The following is a 14,733-nucleotide window of genomic DNA, read 5'->3' on the forward strand; positions in this document are numbered from 1 at the left end:
CATCTTTTTTAGTCTCTTTTCACTCTAGTTTTAGTATGAATGTTTTCTACTGCCATATATTTGAGTTCACTGATCATTTTTTCCACGACGTCTAATCTGCTGTTAATTCTATACAGTGCATTTTTCACATCAGATATATTTTTCAGCTCTAAAAGTTCCATTTGGTTCTTCTTTGTATCTTCCATTTCTCTTTTCATGACGTTCATATTTTCTTTTCAATACATGAACGTAGTTATAATAGCCATTTATCCTTTTCTGCTAATTCTATCATATGTCAATTGAGTCTTTCTATTGACTAATTTTTCTCCTGGTTGTGAGTCAGACTTTCTGCTTCATGGTTGTTTAATAATTTTTTTTATTAGATGCTGACATTGTGAATGTTATACTGTGTGTCTGGATTTTGTCTTCCTTATAATAGCATGTGGGGCTTTGTTCTCACAGGTAATTAAGTTACTTGTAAATCAGTGTGATCCCTTAGAGCTTTGTTAGAAAGGTTCTAGAACAGCAGTTGCCAACCTTTTTGGCACCAGGGACTGGTTTCGTGGAAGACAATTTTTCTACGGACCGGTGGCGGAGGGTGTGGGGTGGGGTGGAGATGGTTCAGGAGGTGATGCGAGCGATGGGGAGTGGCAGGTGCAGCTTTGCTCGCTCGCTGCTCACCTCCTGCTGTGTGGATCAGTTCCTAACAGGCCGAGGATCGGTACTGGTCTGCGGTCTGGGGATCCCTGTTCTAGAACAGTCTTTACAACTAAGATAATTTAGCCCTACCACTAAGGTCTGAGCCTTCTATTGGCCTGGGTAATCAATCAGGACTCTCTGTCTCAGAACGTCAGAACTTAATTAATCCAAGCCCATTGTGAACTCTAGGAATTACTCAGCTTAACACTCCCTGCTGGTTCTCTACCTGGTTTCATGGAGCTTTACCCTACACATGTGTAATCTAACACTCAGCAAAGATTCAACTCAAGGAAAACCCTATGTAGACTTCTGTAGCCTTGTAATTTCTAGCCACTTCAGACTCATTAACCCTAATTTCTACCTTCTCAACTCAATGATGGGTCTCCCACCCTGTTCCACTATCACAAATGCGCCTCCAAGCAAAACACCAGAGAAATCACAGAGTTCAATTCACCTGTTCCCCTTCCTCAGGGATCATGGTCTTGCACTGCTATTGTCCAATGTTTGAAAATATTGTTTAATATATTTTGTCTAGTTTTTTAGCTGTTTATAGCAAAAGACTAAGTCCAATCCTCATTAGTCCATCATGGCTAGAAACATAAGTTTTGTACATAATGTTTTGCAACTTGATTTTTTTATTCATATCATGGTTATTATTCCACATCAGTACATAGCTATCTACCATATGCTTTTTTTTATTAGTTTCTGCTTTATAACAAAGTGAATCAGTCATACATATACATCTGTTCCCACATCCCTTCCCTCTTGCGTCTCCCTCCCTCCCACCCTCCCTATCCCACCCCTCCAGGCGGTCACAAAGCACCGAGCTGATCTCCCTGTGCTATGTGGCTGCTTCCCACTATCTATCCTACCACATGCTTTTAAATCCCTAAATAGTATTTCAGAGTACAGACACTTAAAAATTGTATTCAGGGCTTCCCTGGTGGCACAGTGGTTAAGAATCCGCCTGCCAATGCAGGGGACACGGGTACAAGCCCTGGTCCAGGAAGATCCCACATGCTGCGGAGCAACTAAGCCCGTCTGCCACAACTACTGAAGCCTGCGCACCTAGTGCCAAAAGAGAAGCCACTGCAAATGAGAGGCCCATGCACCGCAGCAAAGAGTAGCCCCCGCTCTCCACAACTAGAGAAAGCCCATGAGCAGCAATAAAGACCCAACACAGCCAAAAATAAAATAAATAAATTAAAAAAAAATTGTCTTCAATGTTTTAAATAACAACTAATACTAAAATTAATAATATGTACACATCTCCTTGGCCAAATGTACAAATATTTTCACATTTTAATTTTCTTATGTTCACATAAGCTTTCAACAAAATAGGTACTGTGTGTCATATTTCTCCCACCCTCCTCTCCCCCCACTCAACGGGCAAAATATTATACAATAGTAGTTATTAAATATTTACTGAGTATAAAAATTTAATTCAAGAGAATGACTGTTAGTACTAATAGCAAATGCCTGTATTCTTTCCTTACTTTTACAAAACGTTTTAATCCATTTGACAGTGAGTTACATGAGTTCTCAGGTTTAATTTTATTAAGATTGCTCTCCCTGCTTCTTACCATTTTATTATTATTTTTAACTTTGTCTTAAATATTCTTATTATACCTGTGTCTTTTATTGTAAGTTCTCCCAAATCTGTTCTTACATAACAGGAGTATAAATAAATACTAAAAAGGTTTTCTCCTAACAGGCCACATTCTTTAAAATGTGAAATAATATACAAGTAGAAATGTTGTGTTCTTAAAAAAGGCTTAGATTTGTAGTATTCAAAATCAAAACACTAGTCTAAGGTGAAAATCATTATAATTCATCAATCACATGTGACTATTTCACATGTTTATTCAAAACACTTAAATCCACTGGCTCTTACAGTTATAAGAACTCATATTCACAGACCAAATTTCTACCTAAGATAAGAATCTCTTCTACAATAGCCTCTGTGACTGATAATCTTACACTTCATATTTGATTATTAAACGTTTTTAAAGCGTAACAACCTGCTTTCAAATACTATGTCATATTTCTATGTACGTCATCATTCAAAAGTAAAACAACTTTCATTTTCTTCTACAACCCAACTATAGGAATCATTCCATTTTTAAATATGTCAACTTTTAGACTAAGGTCTCAAAAAAAATATTACTTTAATAAGAAAGAAGCTTTTACCCCTCACCTGATTACAAGTATCAGATAAAGAGTGTATAGCTTCTGAGAACATACTTGCTGAACCCGTATAAATCCAGGCAAGAAATTTGAAGAAACAGTTTAATCCATTGCTAGGAGAGAAAGAGAAAATAACTTAGCATAGGTTTAAATAAAAATTCCCATTAAAAGCTTACTTAATTTACACACACACACACACACACACACACACACACACGATTCTGTTCAAAGTAAATTAGAAAGAATCCCTAGCCTTTAAGATTTACTATGTTTTAGGAAACAGGAGTACAAATTTGAAGAATACAGATTACGGTTTCATTAAATATTTAAATGAAAGAGGAATGATACGTGCCAGCAAATTACTTAAGTATGTTTTGAGAAGATGAGAAAAGAGGGTGTTCTACATATGAACAAAATGGAATCAGAGAGGAAATTATGTGTCTTATGTGCACTTGGTATTGTTCAGTAGGCCAGTGTCAAAGGGAAGACGTTGGTGAAGGTTGGTTTATTTAATTAGGCAGATGCCAGAGGTGAAGACAAAACTAGACCAAATAGTCTGTGTCATACGAGAAGGCCATACATGCTAAAATAAACATGGTTAGCTCTGAGGAAGCCAGCTGTACTCAGATTCCAACAGTAATAACTAGTATAATTTACATCAGGCACTATACTATAGTCACTTACCATGTTTTATTATAACTCTAATATACAAATGCTAACATTGTAGTAGTTACTACATCCTCATGCTAACATTGTAGTAGTTACTACATCCTCATTTTATAAATGAGGAAACTGTACATCCCCTTCCAGCTACCCTTTTCTCCTCTCCTCAATTTCAAATAATTTCTTGAAAGAATTATATCCACTCTTGCTGTCTCAGTTTTCCTCACTTTGCACTCAGTCTTCAATCCACTAAACAGTGGCTTCTGCCGCTAACACCTCATAAGATTGTTTTTATCAATATATCAACTATTTATTGCTATTAAATTCCTGAAAACATTTTAATATTTTCCTTAATCTCACAGAAGCATTTGCCACTATTTTCTGAAAACACCGTCTTCCTTGATTTCCACAATACTCCTGGTTTTCTTCCTATCTTTCTCTTTACTCTTCCTCAGTCTCTTCTGCAGGATCTTTTTCTTCTACCCGTTTCTTAAATGTTAGTGTTCTTCAAGGTTTTTTCTGAAGGGCTTTCCCTTCCTCATACACTACATACACATTCTCCAGGTGATCTTAACTACTCCTATGGCTTTAATTATCATCTATATACTAATAACTCTTGATTCTATATCTCTAATCCAGATCTCCCTCCTGAGCTTCAGAGCCATATATACTAACAATAATAATTATTAAGTACATATTACATAACAGGTACTATGCTAAGCAGTTAATATACATTACTACATTCCTCTAATGTAAAAAGCTTTCATTGTTAATCCTGTTTTATTAATGAAAAGAGTTAATTCTGCTGACCAACTCCCCTTGGGTGCCCTATAAATAACTCAAACTCAAAAAGGAACTCATTATTTCCTTTTCTCCCACCCTGCCCCCTCCTTCCAGCGTTCCTTCTCTCATTGATGGTGCAATATCTATCCAATTGTCCAAACCAGAAACCTGGGCACCATCGTTAACCAGACCACCTAAATACTCTTTGAAACTAACCGTGACTCTCCATCCCTACTAACACTCTCTTTTCTGTATTATTACAAATGACTTCTTCTAGTCTAGTGTCCCCCCAATCCTTGAAGATAAGAATTATGTATTTTACCTTTACATTTCCAGACCATATCAAAATTCCTGACACATGTAACATATGTATTTTAGAAATAAAAGAACAAACTAATGAATTATGGAATTAATGTTCAAACATCCTAAATTAGATTATTCAGTAAAATAGATAAAAGGTAGGCAAAATAATAGGAATCAAGAAGAAAGAGGAGTACACACTGCTATATTTAAAATGAATAACCTACTGTATAGCACAGGGAACTCTGCTCAGTGTTATCTGGCAGCCTGGATGGGAGGGGAGTTTGGGGGGAGAATGGATACATGTATATGTATGACTGAGTCGCTTTGCTGTGCACCTGAAACTATCACAACATTGTTAACTGCCTATACTCCAATATAAAATAAAAAGTTAAAAAAAAAAAAGAAAGAGGAAAAAAGAAAGAGGCAAAAGCATTAATTATGTTCTACCAAGGTTAAGTGGGAGAAAAATAAAAGTGCAGGTACTCTTCAGTAGTTATAACCCAGGTTGCTTTAGTTACTCTAAAAATAACCTTGGCCAATTCAACTTTTTAAAACAAACTTCTATAAATGCCAGTGAAAATGAGAGAAAAATTTTCAGATAGCACCTTTATCTTTATCTAGATACCAAGTAATAAATTTATACATTCAAGGATATATACATTAAAAATATTTCTATTTTAAAAGGCTTATATTTCAGTACTTACATGCAAATGGCAACCATCACCACCTTTCCTGGCCCCTTAAAAAAAACTGATGTCGTTCTAGAGCGTGGCTATAAGACAAAAACAAAAACAAAAAATCTCTAACATTTCCCAGAGAAGCATTGTGACGCTAATAAGTGACTCTTGACACACCAGAAAATACCTCCTTTATCAATGCCTCTAAACAACTAGATTTACTTATTTAATTCTTTTTCTCTAGAATTTCCTGTTTAAGGTGTGAGAAGATGGAAATTGAAAGTACATGTGGGTCCTTCTGCAGAACATTAATTGTTTATTTCCTTGTAATTCATTTCCTGCCTACTTCAGGAAAAATTCTGAGTTGGTTACATAAAAACCAGAAGTAAAGTGATAAAAATGTATTGCACTGAAACACTCTAAAATTTTCCCATTTCTTGAGCAACTTCTTAACTTATAATAAAAGGAACAGCCAAAGCCAACAAGTTTGTTGCTCTAATTTAACTCATGACTGTTCTCTAAAGACCAAAGACATCAAGTGATAAAAATGTGTTTAATTTCAAAACACACCAAAACAAAAGGAAATCAAACAAGAACATATTCAGGGAAAATATTTTTCTTCAGTCAAATGTTCTTCTGCTATTCCTTGAATTTATACTTTCTGTGTTTCTCCTCCTGCTCTTTTCTCTCCTTGGAATGCTATCATCTTCCACCGCAACCTGGGCAAGCTTTACTAATCTTCTTGTATATCCGGCCAAGTGTCACCTTTCTAGGTAAAGCCTTCCTTGGTCCCCCACAGAGAATACTCACTCTGCTACACATTTACTATTGTACTTTACTTTTCTATTGAAGCACGTCATATATTCTGCCTTATGTAATTTATTCAAGAAATATTTATTGTACGAGTACTATATGCCTGGCACAGTTCTAGATGCTGGGACACAACAGTAAACAAAACAGAGTCCCTGCCTTCATAGATCTCACTGCCTAGTATGGGAAGATAGAGAATAAGTCCGTCATATCTGATAGTGATAAATATAATAAAGAAACTAAAACAGAGACTGAGAGAATAGTGTTGGGGGGATATGATGGAGAGGGTTATTTTAGTTAGAACAGTGAGGGAAAGAAGTTCAGTGATGAGAAGGAGGCAACCATGAAAAATCTGGAAGAAAAATGGTTGAGGCAGAGCATACAACACACTCAATGATTCTCAAACAGAAGTAAGTTTCGTATGAAGAATGGACAAAAACAAGGCTGGTGACTTCCTTGTTTGCACAGTGGTTAAGAATCTGCCTGCCAATTCAGGGGACAAGGGTTCGAGTCCTGATCCAGGAAGATCCCACGTGCCACGGAACAACTAAGCCCATGCGCCACAACTACTGAGCCTGCGCTCTAGAGCCCACGAACCACAACTACTGAGCCCACGAACCACAACTACTGACCCCATGTGCCGCAACTACTGAAGCCCGCATATTGCCCATGCTCCACAACAAGAGAAGCCACTGCAATGAGAAGCCCATGCACCAAAACGAAGAGTAGCCCCCAAAACTAAAGCAACAAGGACCCAACGCAGCCATAAATAAATTAATTAAATTAAAAATAAAGATTTTTTAAAAATTTTAAAATTAAAAATAGAACTACCATATACCCAGCAATCCCACTCCTGGGCATAAACCCAGAGAGAACCATAATTCAAAAAGATACATGCACCCCAGTGTTCATTGCAGCGCTATTTACAATAGCCAGGACATGGAAGCAACCTAAACATCTATCAACAGAGGAATGTATAAAAAAAGATGTGGAATATATATAGAATGGAATATTACTCAGCCATAAAAAGGAATGAAATCGTGCCATTTGCAGAGACGTGGGTGGGCCCAGAAACTGTCATACAGGGTGAAGTAAGTCAGAAAGAGAAAAACAAATATTGTATAGTATCGCTTATATGTGGAATCTAGGAAAATGATACAGATGAACTTATTTGTAAAGCAAAAATAGAGACACAGATGTAGAGAACAAACGTATGGACGCCAAGCAGGGAAGGGGGGGGTGGGATGAATTGGAAGATTGTGATTGACATATATACACTACTATGTATAGATAACTAGTGAGAACCTACTATATAGCACAGAGAACTCTACTCAGTGCACTGTGGTGACCTAAATGGGAAGGAAATCCAAGAAAGAGGGGATATATGTCTACGTATAGCTGATTCACTTTGCTGTACAGCAGAAACTAACACAACACTGTAAAGCAACTATACTCCAACAAAAATTAGTTGAAAAAAAAAAAAGTAAGATTTGGGGCTGGTCATCAGAGGAACCAACCATGTAATTAGAGGGTTATAACTTTCCAACCTCCAGTGCTGAGAAGGAGGCTGGAGATTGAGTTCAGCCTCCAATGGCCAGTGGTTTAATCAGTCATGCTTATGTAATGAAGCCTCCATAAAACCCTGAAAGGAGGGGGTTTGGTGAATGTGTGGAGGTTCAGGGAGAGTGGCTGCCCAGAGAGCATGGAAGTTCTGAGCCCCTTCCCACATGCCTTGCCTCCTGCACCTCTTCTATCTGGCTGTTCCTGAACTATACATCCTTTAATAATAAACAGGCAATCTAGTTTAAAAAAAATAAAATAAAGAAGTGGGACAGTAAAGGTAAACTTTCTATACTGGTCCCAATATTAATTTCCTTCTGATAGGAAGGAAAACAGTTATTCTGGAACACTTGTCAATAAGGTAGTAAGTCTCCTAATGGAAAGATAAGGTACTTCTATTAGATTAGATCTATTTTTTCAATGAAATATAAAACAAGGTCATCAGCTGAAGAGGGAAAGTGAGTCTGCAGGAAGTTTGGGAAGAGAGGAAAAGGTATGCAATAAGTATCTCACAGAATGGGAGAGTGAACATACTACGGAAGTTTAGTAAGACTGACAAATATTGAGTGTCCATTGATTTTGTACACTCATATAATAAAGAAAAAAATCATCAAAATGGCTGTGCAATTTTCTCCTCTAAGGGCTGAGCTTCTTGGGTACAAGCAGAGGATTAGCACTTTGAATGTTAAACAAGGTTAAGAGTAGAAGGAAAAAGAATAAAGGAAATTAAAGGTGTATACAAGAGCTAAATCTTGCTAAAAATCTAACAAAATAAATCATCTATATCTATATGCTTATGTGTATAACACAGTTATGAATTTAAAAAGAACTTATGTCCCAATTTTTTTAATTTTAAGAAAAACAGACAGAAGCAAAGAGACTGTAATTCAGTAAATTACAATCTACTTAAGAAAATCTTAGTATAGGATCACAGACATGTTAGATTTTCACCATGGACTGATACTAGGATTTTCTGTGCAACACATACACACATAACATTAACCGAAAGATATCCTTACCTTGGTATTTCCCAGAAACTCTCTATATTCTCTCAATATTTTTTGGTTTCTAAATAACCCTATAAGAAAAGAATTACACAATACATTTAGGTCATACATATTCTTATCAGTCACATTTTAGATTAACACAATTATTCTAAGACTACATTAAATCATCTTCTACTAGCTACCAACAAAAATATGTTATTAGAAGAAATCTGAATTTGCAACTTGATTAAGAAATAGGCAAAGGATTTGAATACTTTTCTCCAAAGATGATATACAGATGGCCAACAGGCATATGAAAAGATGCTCGTATCACTAATCATCAGAGAAATGCAAATCAAAACCACAATGAGGTATCACTTCACACCCATCAGAATGGCTACTATCAAAACAAAAACAAAAACAAAAACAACAGAAAATAACAAGTATAGGGACTTCCCTGGTGGTCCAGTGGTTAAGACTCCACACTCCCAATGCAGGGAGCACAGGTTTGATCACTGGTCAGGGAACTAAGATCCCACACGCCACAGAGCACAGCCAAAAAAACAATAATAATAGTAACAAGTATAGGCAAGGATGTAGAGAAATTGGAAATCTTGAGTATGTTGGTAGGATTATAAAATATTGCAACTGCCATGGAAAACATGGAGGTTCCTCAAAACAATTAAAAACTACCATATGATCTAGCAATCCCACTTCTGGGTATATATGCAAAAAAAATGAAAGCACAGTCTCAAAGAGGCATTTTCACACCCAAATTCACAGCAGCACACAGTAGCACCATTCACAATGGGCAAGAAGTGAAAGCAACCAAAACATCCATGGACGAATAAATGGATAAACAAAATGTGGTATATGCATACAATGGAATATTATTTAGACTTCAGGAGAAAGGAAACCCTGTCACATGCATGAACCTTGAGGACATTATGCTAAGTGAAATAACTTAGTCAAAAAGACAAATACTGTATGATTCCGTTTATGTGAGGTATCTACAGTAGTCAAATTCATAGAAGTAGAAAAAAGAATAGTAGTTACTAGGGGCTCAAGGGAGAGGGAGAAGGGAATTGTTTAACATGTATAGTTGCAGTTTTGCAAGATGAAAAAGGTTCCAGAAGAACATTTTCTGGAAATGTTTCATAACAATGTGAATATACTTAGCACTTCTGAACTGTACACATAAAAACAGTTAAAATGATAAACTGTATGTTGTATTTTTGTAATGAGATAAAGGCAGTCTGCTAAGATTCTCTTCTCAGTATTAACTAAAAAATACAAGAACCAATTCTTCATTGTTAGCTCAAAGTTTAAAAATACAGGAAAAAATATTTTTCTATTACCGTGCTTTCTCAAATTCTGTACTTTAAATATTTCCTTTAATATATGTACAAGGCTATTCATGGTTACCATTATTTTACTAGCAAAATACTGGAAATGACCTCGGAGGAAATAACTGAATAAACAATGGTGTACCCCCCAAACTGGAGTATTATAAAAAAAATGAAGAAATATCTCTATTTCCTGCTATGGAATATTCTCCAGGACATATTATCAAGTAAAAAAAAAAAAAAAGCAAGCACAGAAAGTATGCATAGTATGCCTTATTTATGAAAAGGGGAGTCTAAATTACCAGTATGTATGCTATTTTATTGCATTTTTTAAAATTTATTTTTAATTATTTATTTTTGGCTGTGTTGGGTCTTCGTTCCTCTGCGAGGGCTTTCTCTAGTCGTGGCAAGCGGGGGCCACTCTTCATCGCAGCGCGCGGGCCTCTCACTATCGCGGCCTCTCTTGTTGCAGAGCACAGGCTCCAGACACGCAGGCTCAGTAGTTGTGGCTCACGAGCCCAGTTGCTCCGTGGCATGTGGGATCTTCCCAGACCAGGGCTCGAACCCATATCCCCTGCATTGGCAGGCAGATTCTCAACCACTGCGCCACCAGGGAAGCCCTTGCATTTTTTTTTTTTTTTTTTTTTTTTTTTTTTTCTTTTTGCGGTATGCGGGCCTCTCACTGCTGTGGCCTCTCCCGCCGCGGAGCACAGGCTCCGGACGCGCAGGCCCAGCGGCCATGGCTCACGGGCCCAGCCGCTCCGCGGCACATGGGATCCTCCCAGACCGGGGCACGAACCCGTATCCCCTGCATCGGCAGGCGGACTCTCAACCACTGCGCCACCAGGGAGGCCCCCTTGCATTTTTTTAAATGGAAAAAATAACCCCCAAACTAAATTTTTTTAAATTATTTTATTTTATTTATTTTCGGCTGTGTTGGGTCTTTGTTGATGTGCATGGGCTTTCTAGTTGCAGCGAGCGGGGGCTACTCTTCGTTGTGGTGCACAGGCTTCTCACTGTGGTGGCTTCTCTTGTTGTGGAACACGCACTATAGACGCGCGGGCTTCAGTAGCTGTGGCTCGCAGGCTCTAGAGCGCAGGCTCAGTAGCTGTGGTGCATGGGCTTAGTTGCTCTGTGGCATGTGGGATCTTCCCGGACCAGGGCTCGAACCCGTGTCCCCTGCATTGGCAGGTGGATTCTTAACCACTGCACCACCAGGAAAGACCCCAAACTAATTTTTTAAACAGTTACCTATGTTAGAGAGAGGGAGTAGGGTAGAGAAGACAGACATGGGAGCTAAACTTCTCTGAAGTGTTTTGTCTGGTAAAGGTCACTTTGGAATCGTGTAAACATTTTACAGAATTATAAAATAAAAATAATTTCTCAACATCTAAAGCAAAATGAAACAAATGAAGCTGATTTTACATCTGTTAGATGGTTTATGCATACAAAGAGAAATTAAAAGTGACTTTAAAGCGTAGACATTTGACTATATATCCCTAGTGGGATATATAATAAGGACAAAAAGAAAAACAGAAATCTTAAAACACCTTGACAGCAATATCGATCCTGTTAGTTTGAAACTACACTGTATTCTCTCTGTGTGTATTCACATATAGGAACAAACCAAAAATGTAATTAATTATGTTAATGAATTAAGAAATAAGATTTTCAGTGTAAGAGATACAAAAAGAAAAGAAACAACGTTTATCAGAAAAACCTACGTATTTTTTCTTAAGAAACAAAAAGTATTTCCTAACTCTGTCCACTGAAAAGACCTTAAAAATACCTCAACCTGTTAAGAATGAGTGTCCCTAATGCCCACAGGTCTCTCAATTTTATTTCCTATTAAAAGGAAAGGGTCTTCTATTAGAAATGGCTGATTCTCAATCTGGGGCAGGAATATACTAAATAAACCTGAAACATCTTATTGTACCTAAAAGCAAGGATGCTACAACAGTACCTGGATTATGACAAAAGTACTTCGGAGCCAATCTGAGATGTTTCCACTGGCCAAAGTGAAGTTGAGCACCACGACTTTGCCTACTTTGTTCTTTTCTTCCATTCATGTCTTCTTCACGTTCTTCCTGATCTCCTGATCTCCTTCCTACCCACTGCTGTCCCTCTTGACGCTGAACACCCACACACTCAAAAAACTCTCCCAACCCCTTTTCTTCCTGTGCTACTGACAACTGTCTCATAATTTCCACCTAGAAATTTCATCAGCTCATGAGGAGAAGGAAATATTGTCACCTTTAAGCCTTGGTCCTATGCAGAACTTAGAAATATAGTTAAAGAAGTCAGAATCCTCCTAAATAGGGCCTGACCAAAAAAAAAAAAAAAAAAAAGTCTAATTTTTGCAGACACTAGCACGTCTATCTCTGCTTTAATCCTGTCACATTACCGTTCAGTTCCATAGAGTAACAGAACTGTAACTGTAGTACAAGTATCTAATTCCCCAATGGATTATGCCCTACTCGAAGATTTCATCATACCCTATATTAGCACCTGTACTGCCTATAAAGAAACCCAATGGAAGCCAGTAACTGAATAGTGATACCACAATTCTGGGGCTCCCTGACCCTCACACATATTTCTTTCATCAAAAGTAAACATTTCATGGAATTCTGTGGTGCTCCAGTGGTTAGGACTCTGCACTTCCACTACAGAGGGCACGGGTTCAATCCCTGGTCATGGAACTAAGATCCCACAAGCCGTGCAGTTCAGCCAAAAAAAAAAAAAAAAAAAAGGTAAACATTTCAGCTACAGGAGAGGGTGCGGAGAAAAGGGAACCCTCTTGCACTGTTGGTGGGAATGTAAATTGATACAACCACTATGGAGAACAGTATGGAGGTTCCTTAAAAAATAAAAATAGGGCTTCCCTGGTGGCACAGTGGTTGAGAGTCCGCATGCTGATGCAGGGGACATGGGTTCGTGCCCTGGTCCGGGAAGATCCCACATGCCGCGAAGCGGCTGGGCCCGTGAGCCATGGCCGCTAAGCCTGCGTGTCTGGAGCCTGTGCTCCGCAACGGGAGAGGCCACAACAGTGAGAGGCTCGCGTACTGCAAAGAAAAAAAAAAAAAAAAACTAAAAACAGAATTACCATATGACCCAGCAATCCAACTCCTGGCCAGTTACGAGAAAACCATAACTCAAAAAGACACATGCAGGCTTCCCTGGTGGCGCACTGGTTAAGAATCTGCCTGCCAATGCAGGGGACATGGGTTCAAACCCTGGTCCAGGAAGATCCCACATGCCATGGAGCAACCGAGCCCATGTGCCACAACTACTGAGCCTGCGTGCCTAGAGCCTGTGCTCAGCAACAAGAGAAGCCACTGCAATGAGAAGCCCATGCACCACAACCAAGACCCAAAGGAGCCAAAAACAAATAAATAAAATAAATAAATTTATTAAAAAAAAAAAAGACACATGCACCCCAATGTTCATTGCGGCACTATTTACAATAGCCAGGTCATGGAAACAACCTAAATGCCCACTGACAGACAAATAGATAAAGAAGATATGGTACATATGTACAATGGAATATTACTCAGCCATAAAAAGGAACAAAACTAGGTCATTTGTAGAGATGTGAATGGACCTAGAGACTGTCATACAGAGTGAAGGAAGTCAGAAAGAGAAAAACAAATATTGTATATGAATGCATATATGTAGAATCTAGAAAAATGGTACAGATGAACCTGTTTGCAAGGCAGAAATAGAGACACACATAGAGAACAAATGTATGGACACCAAGCGGGGAAAGGAGGGATGGTATGAATTGGGAGATTGGGACTGACATATATACACTAATATGTATAAAATAACTAATGAGAACCTGCTGTATAGCACAGGGAACTCTACTTCACTTTGCTGTACAGGAGAAACTAACACAACATTGTAAAATAACTATAAGCCAATTAAAAAAAAAAAACATTTCAGCTACAGACTCAACACATCCCTATCAAAACCCCAAGGACGTTTTTCACAGAAATAGAACCAAAAAATTCTAAAAGTTTTATGAAACCACAAAAGACCCCAAATAGCCAAAGCAATACTGAGAGAAAAGAATAAAGCTGGAGGTATCATATGCCCTGATTTCAAACTAAGTTACAAAGCCATAGTGATCAAAACAGCATGGTATTGGCAAAAAAACAGAGACATACATCAGTGGAACAGAATTTAGAGCCCAGAAAGAGACCCACACATATATGGACAATTAATTTATGACAAAGGAGCAAATATCACACAGTGGAAGAAGGACAGTCTCTTCAACTCATTAGTTGGGAAAATTGGGACAATGGGACAGTTACATGCAAAAAGATGAAACTAGGCCATTATCTCACACCTTAAACAAAAATCAACATAGAACGGATTAAAGACCTCAGTGTAAGGCTTGAAACCATAAAACTCCTAGAAGAAAACATAAGCAGTACACTCTGACATCGGTCTTCACTCTATCTTTCTAGCTATATATCCTCAGGTAAGGGAAACAAAAGCAAAAATAAACAAACAGGACTACAACAAACTAAAAAGCTCCTGCACAGCAAAAAAAACCATCAACAAAATGAAAAGACAACCAACCTAATGAATGGGAAAAGAAATAAAATATCTGATAAGGGGTTAATATCCAAAAAATATAGACAACCCAATTAAACAACAACAACAACAACAAAAACCAATTAAAAAATGCAGGGGAGCTGAATAGGCATTTTTCCAAAGACATTTTTTCATACAGAT

General features: G+C 37.8%; 1 protein-coding gene across 2 annotated transcripts in view; it reads right to left on the bottom strand.

Annotated features, from left to right (window-relative positions):
• Positions 1-14,733, bottom strand: part of SLC30A9 (solute carrier family 30 member 9) — a 74,048-nt gene that overhangs the window by 33,035 nt on the left and 26,280 nt on the right. For both annotated transcript variants that reach the window (XM_081250394.1, XM_081250393.1), the window contains exons 7-9: positions 8,681-8,739; positions 5,319-5,386; positions 2,876-2,978 (exon numbers count right to left, since the gene is read on the bottom strand). In XM_081250394.1, the coding sequence (XP_081106520.1) occupies positions 2,876-2,978; positions 5,319-5,386; positions 8,681-8,739 (230 nt within the window). The remainder of the gene's footprint in view (positions 1-2,875; positions 2,979-5,318; positions 5,387-8,680; positions 8,740-14,733) is intronic.

The sequence above is a fragment of the Mesoplodon bidens genome (assembly GCF_964165515.1).
Source record: "Mesoplodon bidens genome assembly, chromosome: 1".
Taxonomy (NCBI): domain Eukaryota; kingdom Metazoa; phylum Chordata; class Mammalia; order Artiodactyla; family Ziphiidae; genus Mesoplodon; species Mesoplodon bidens.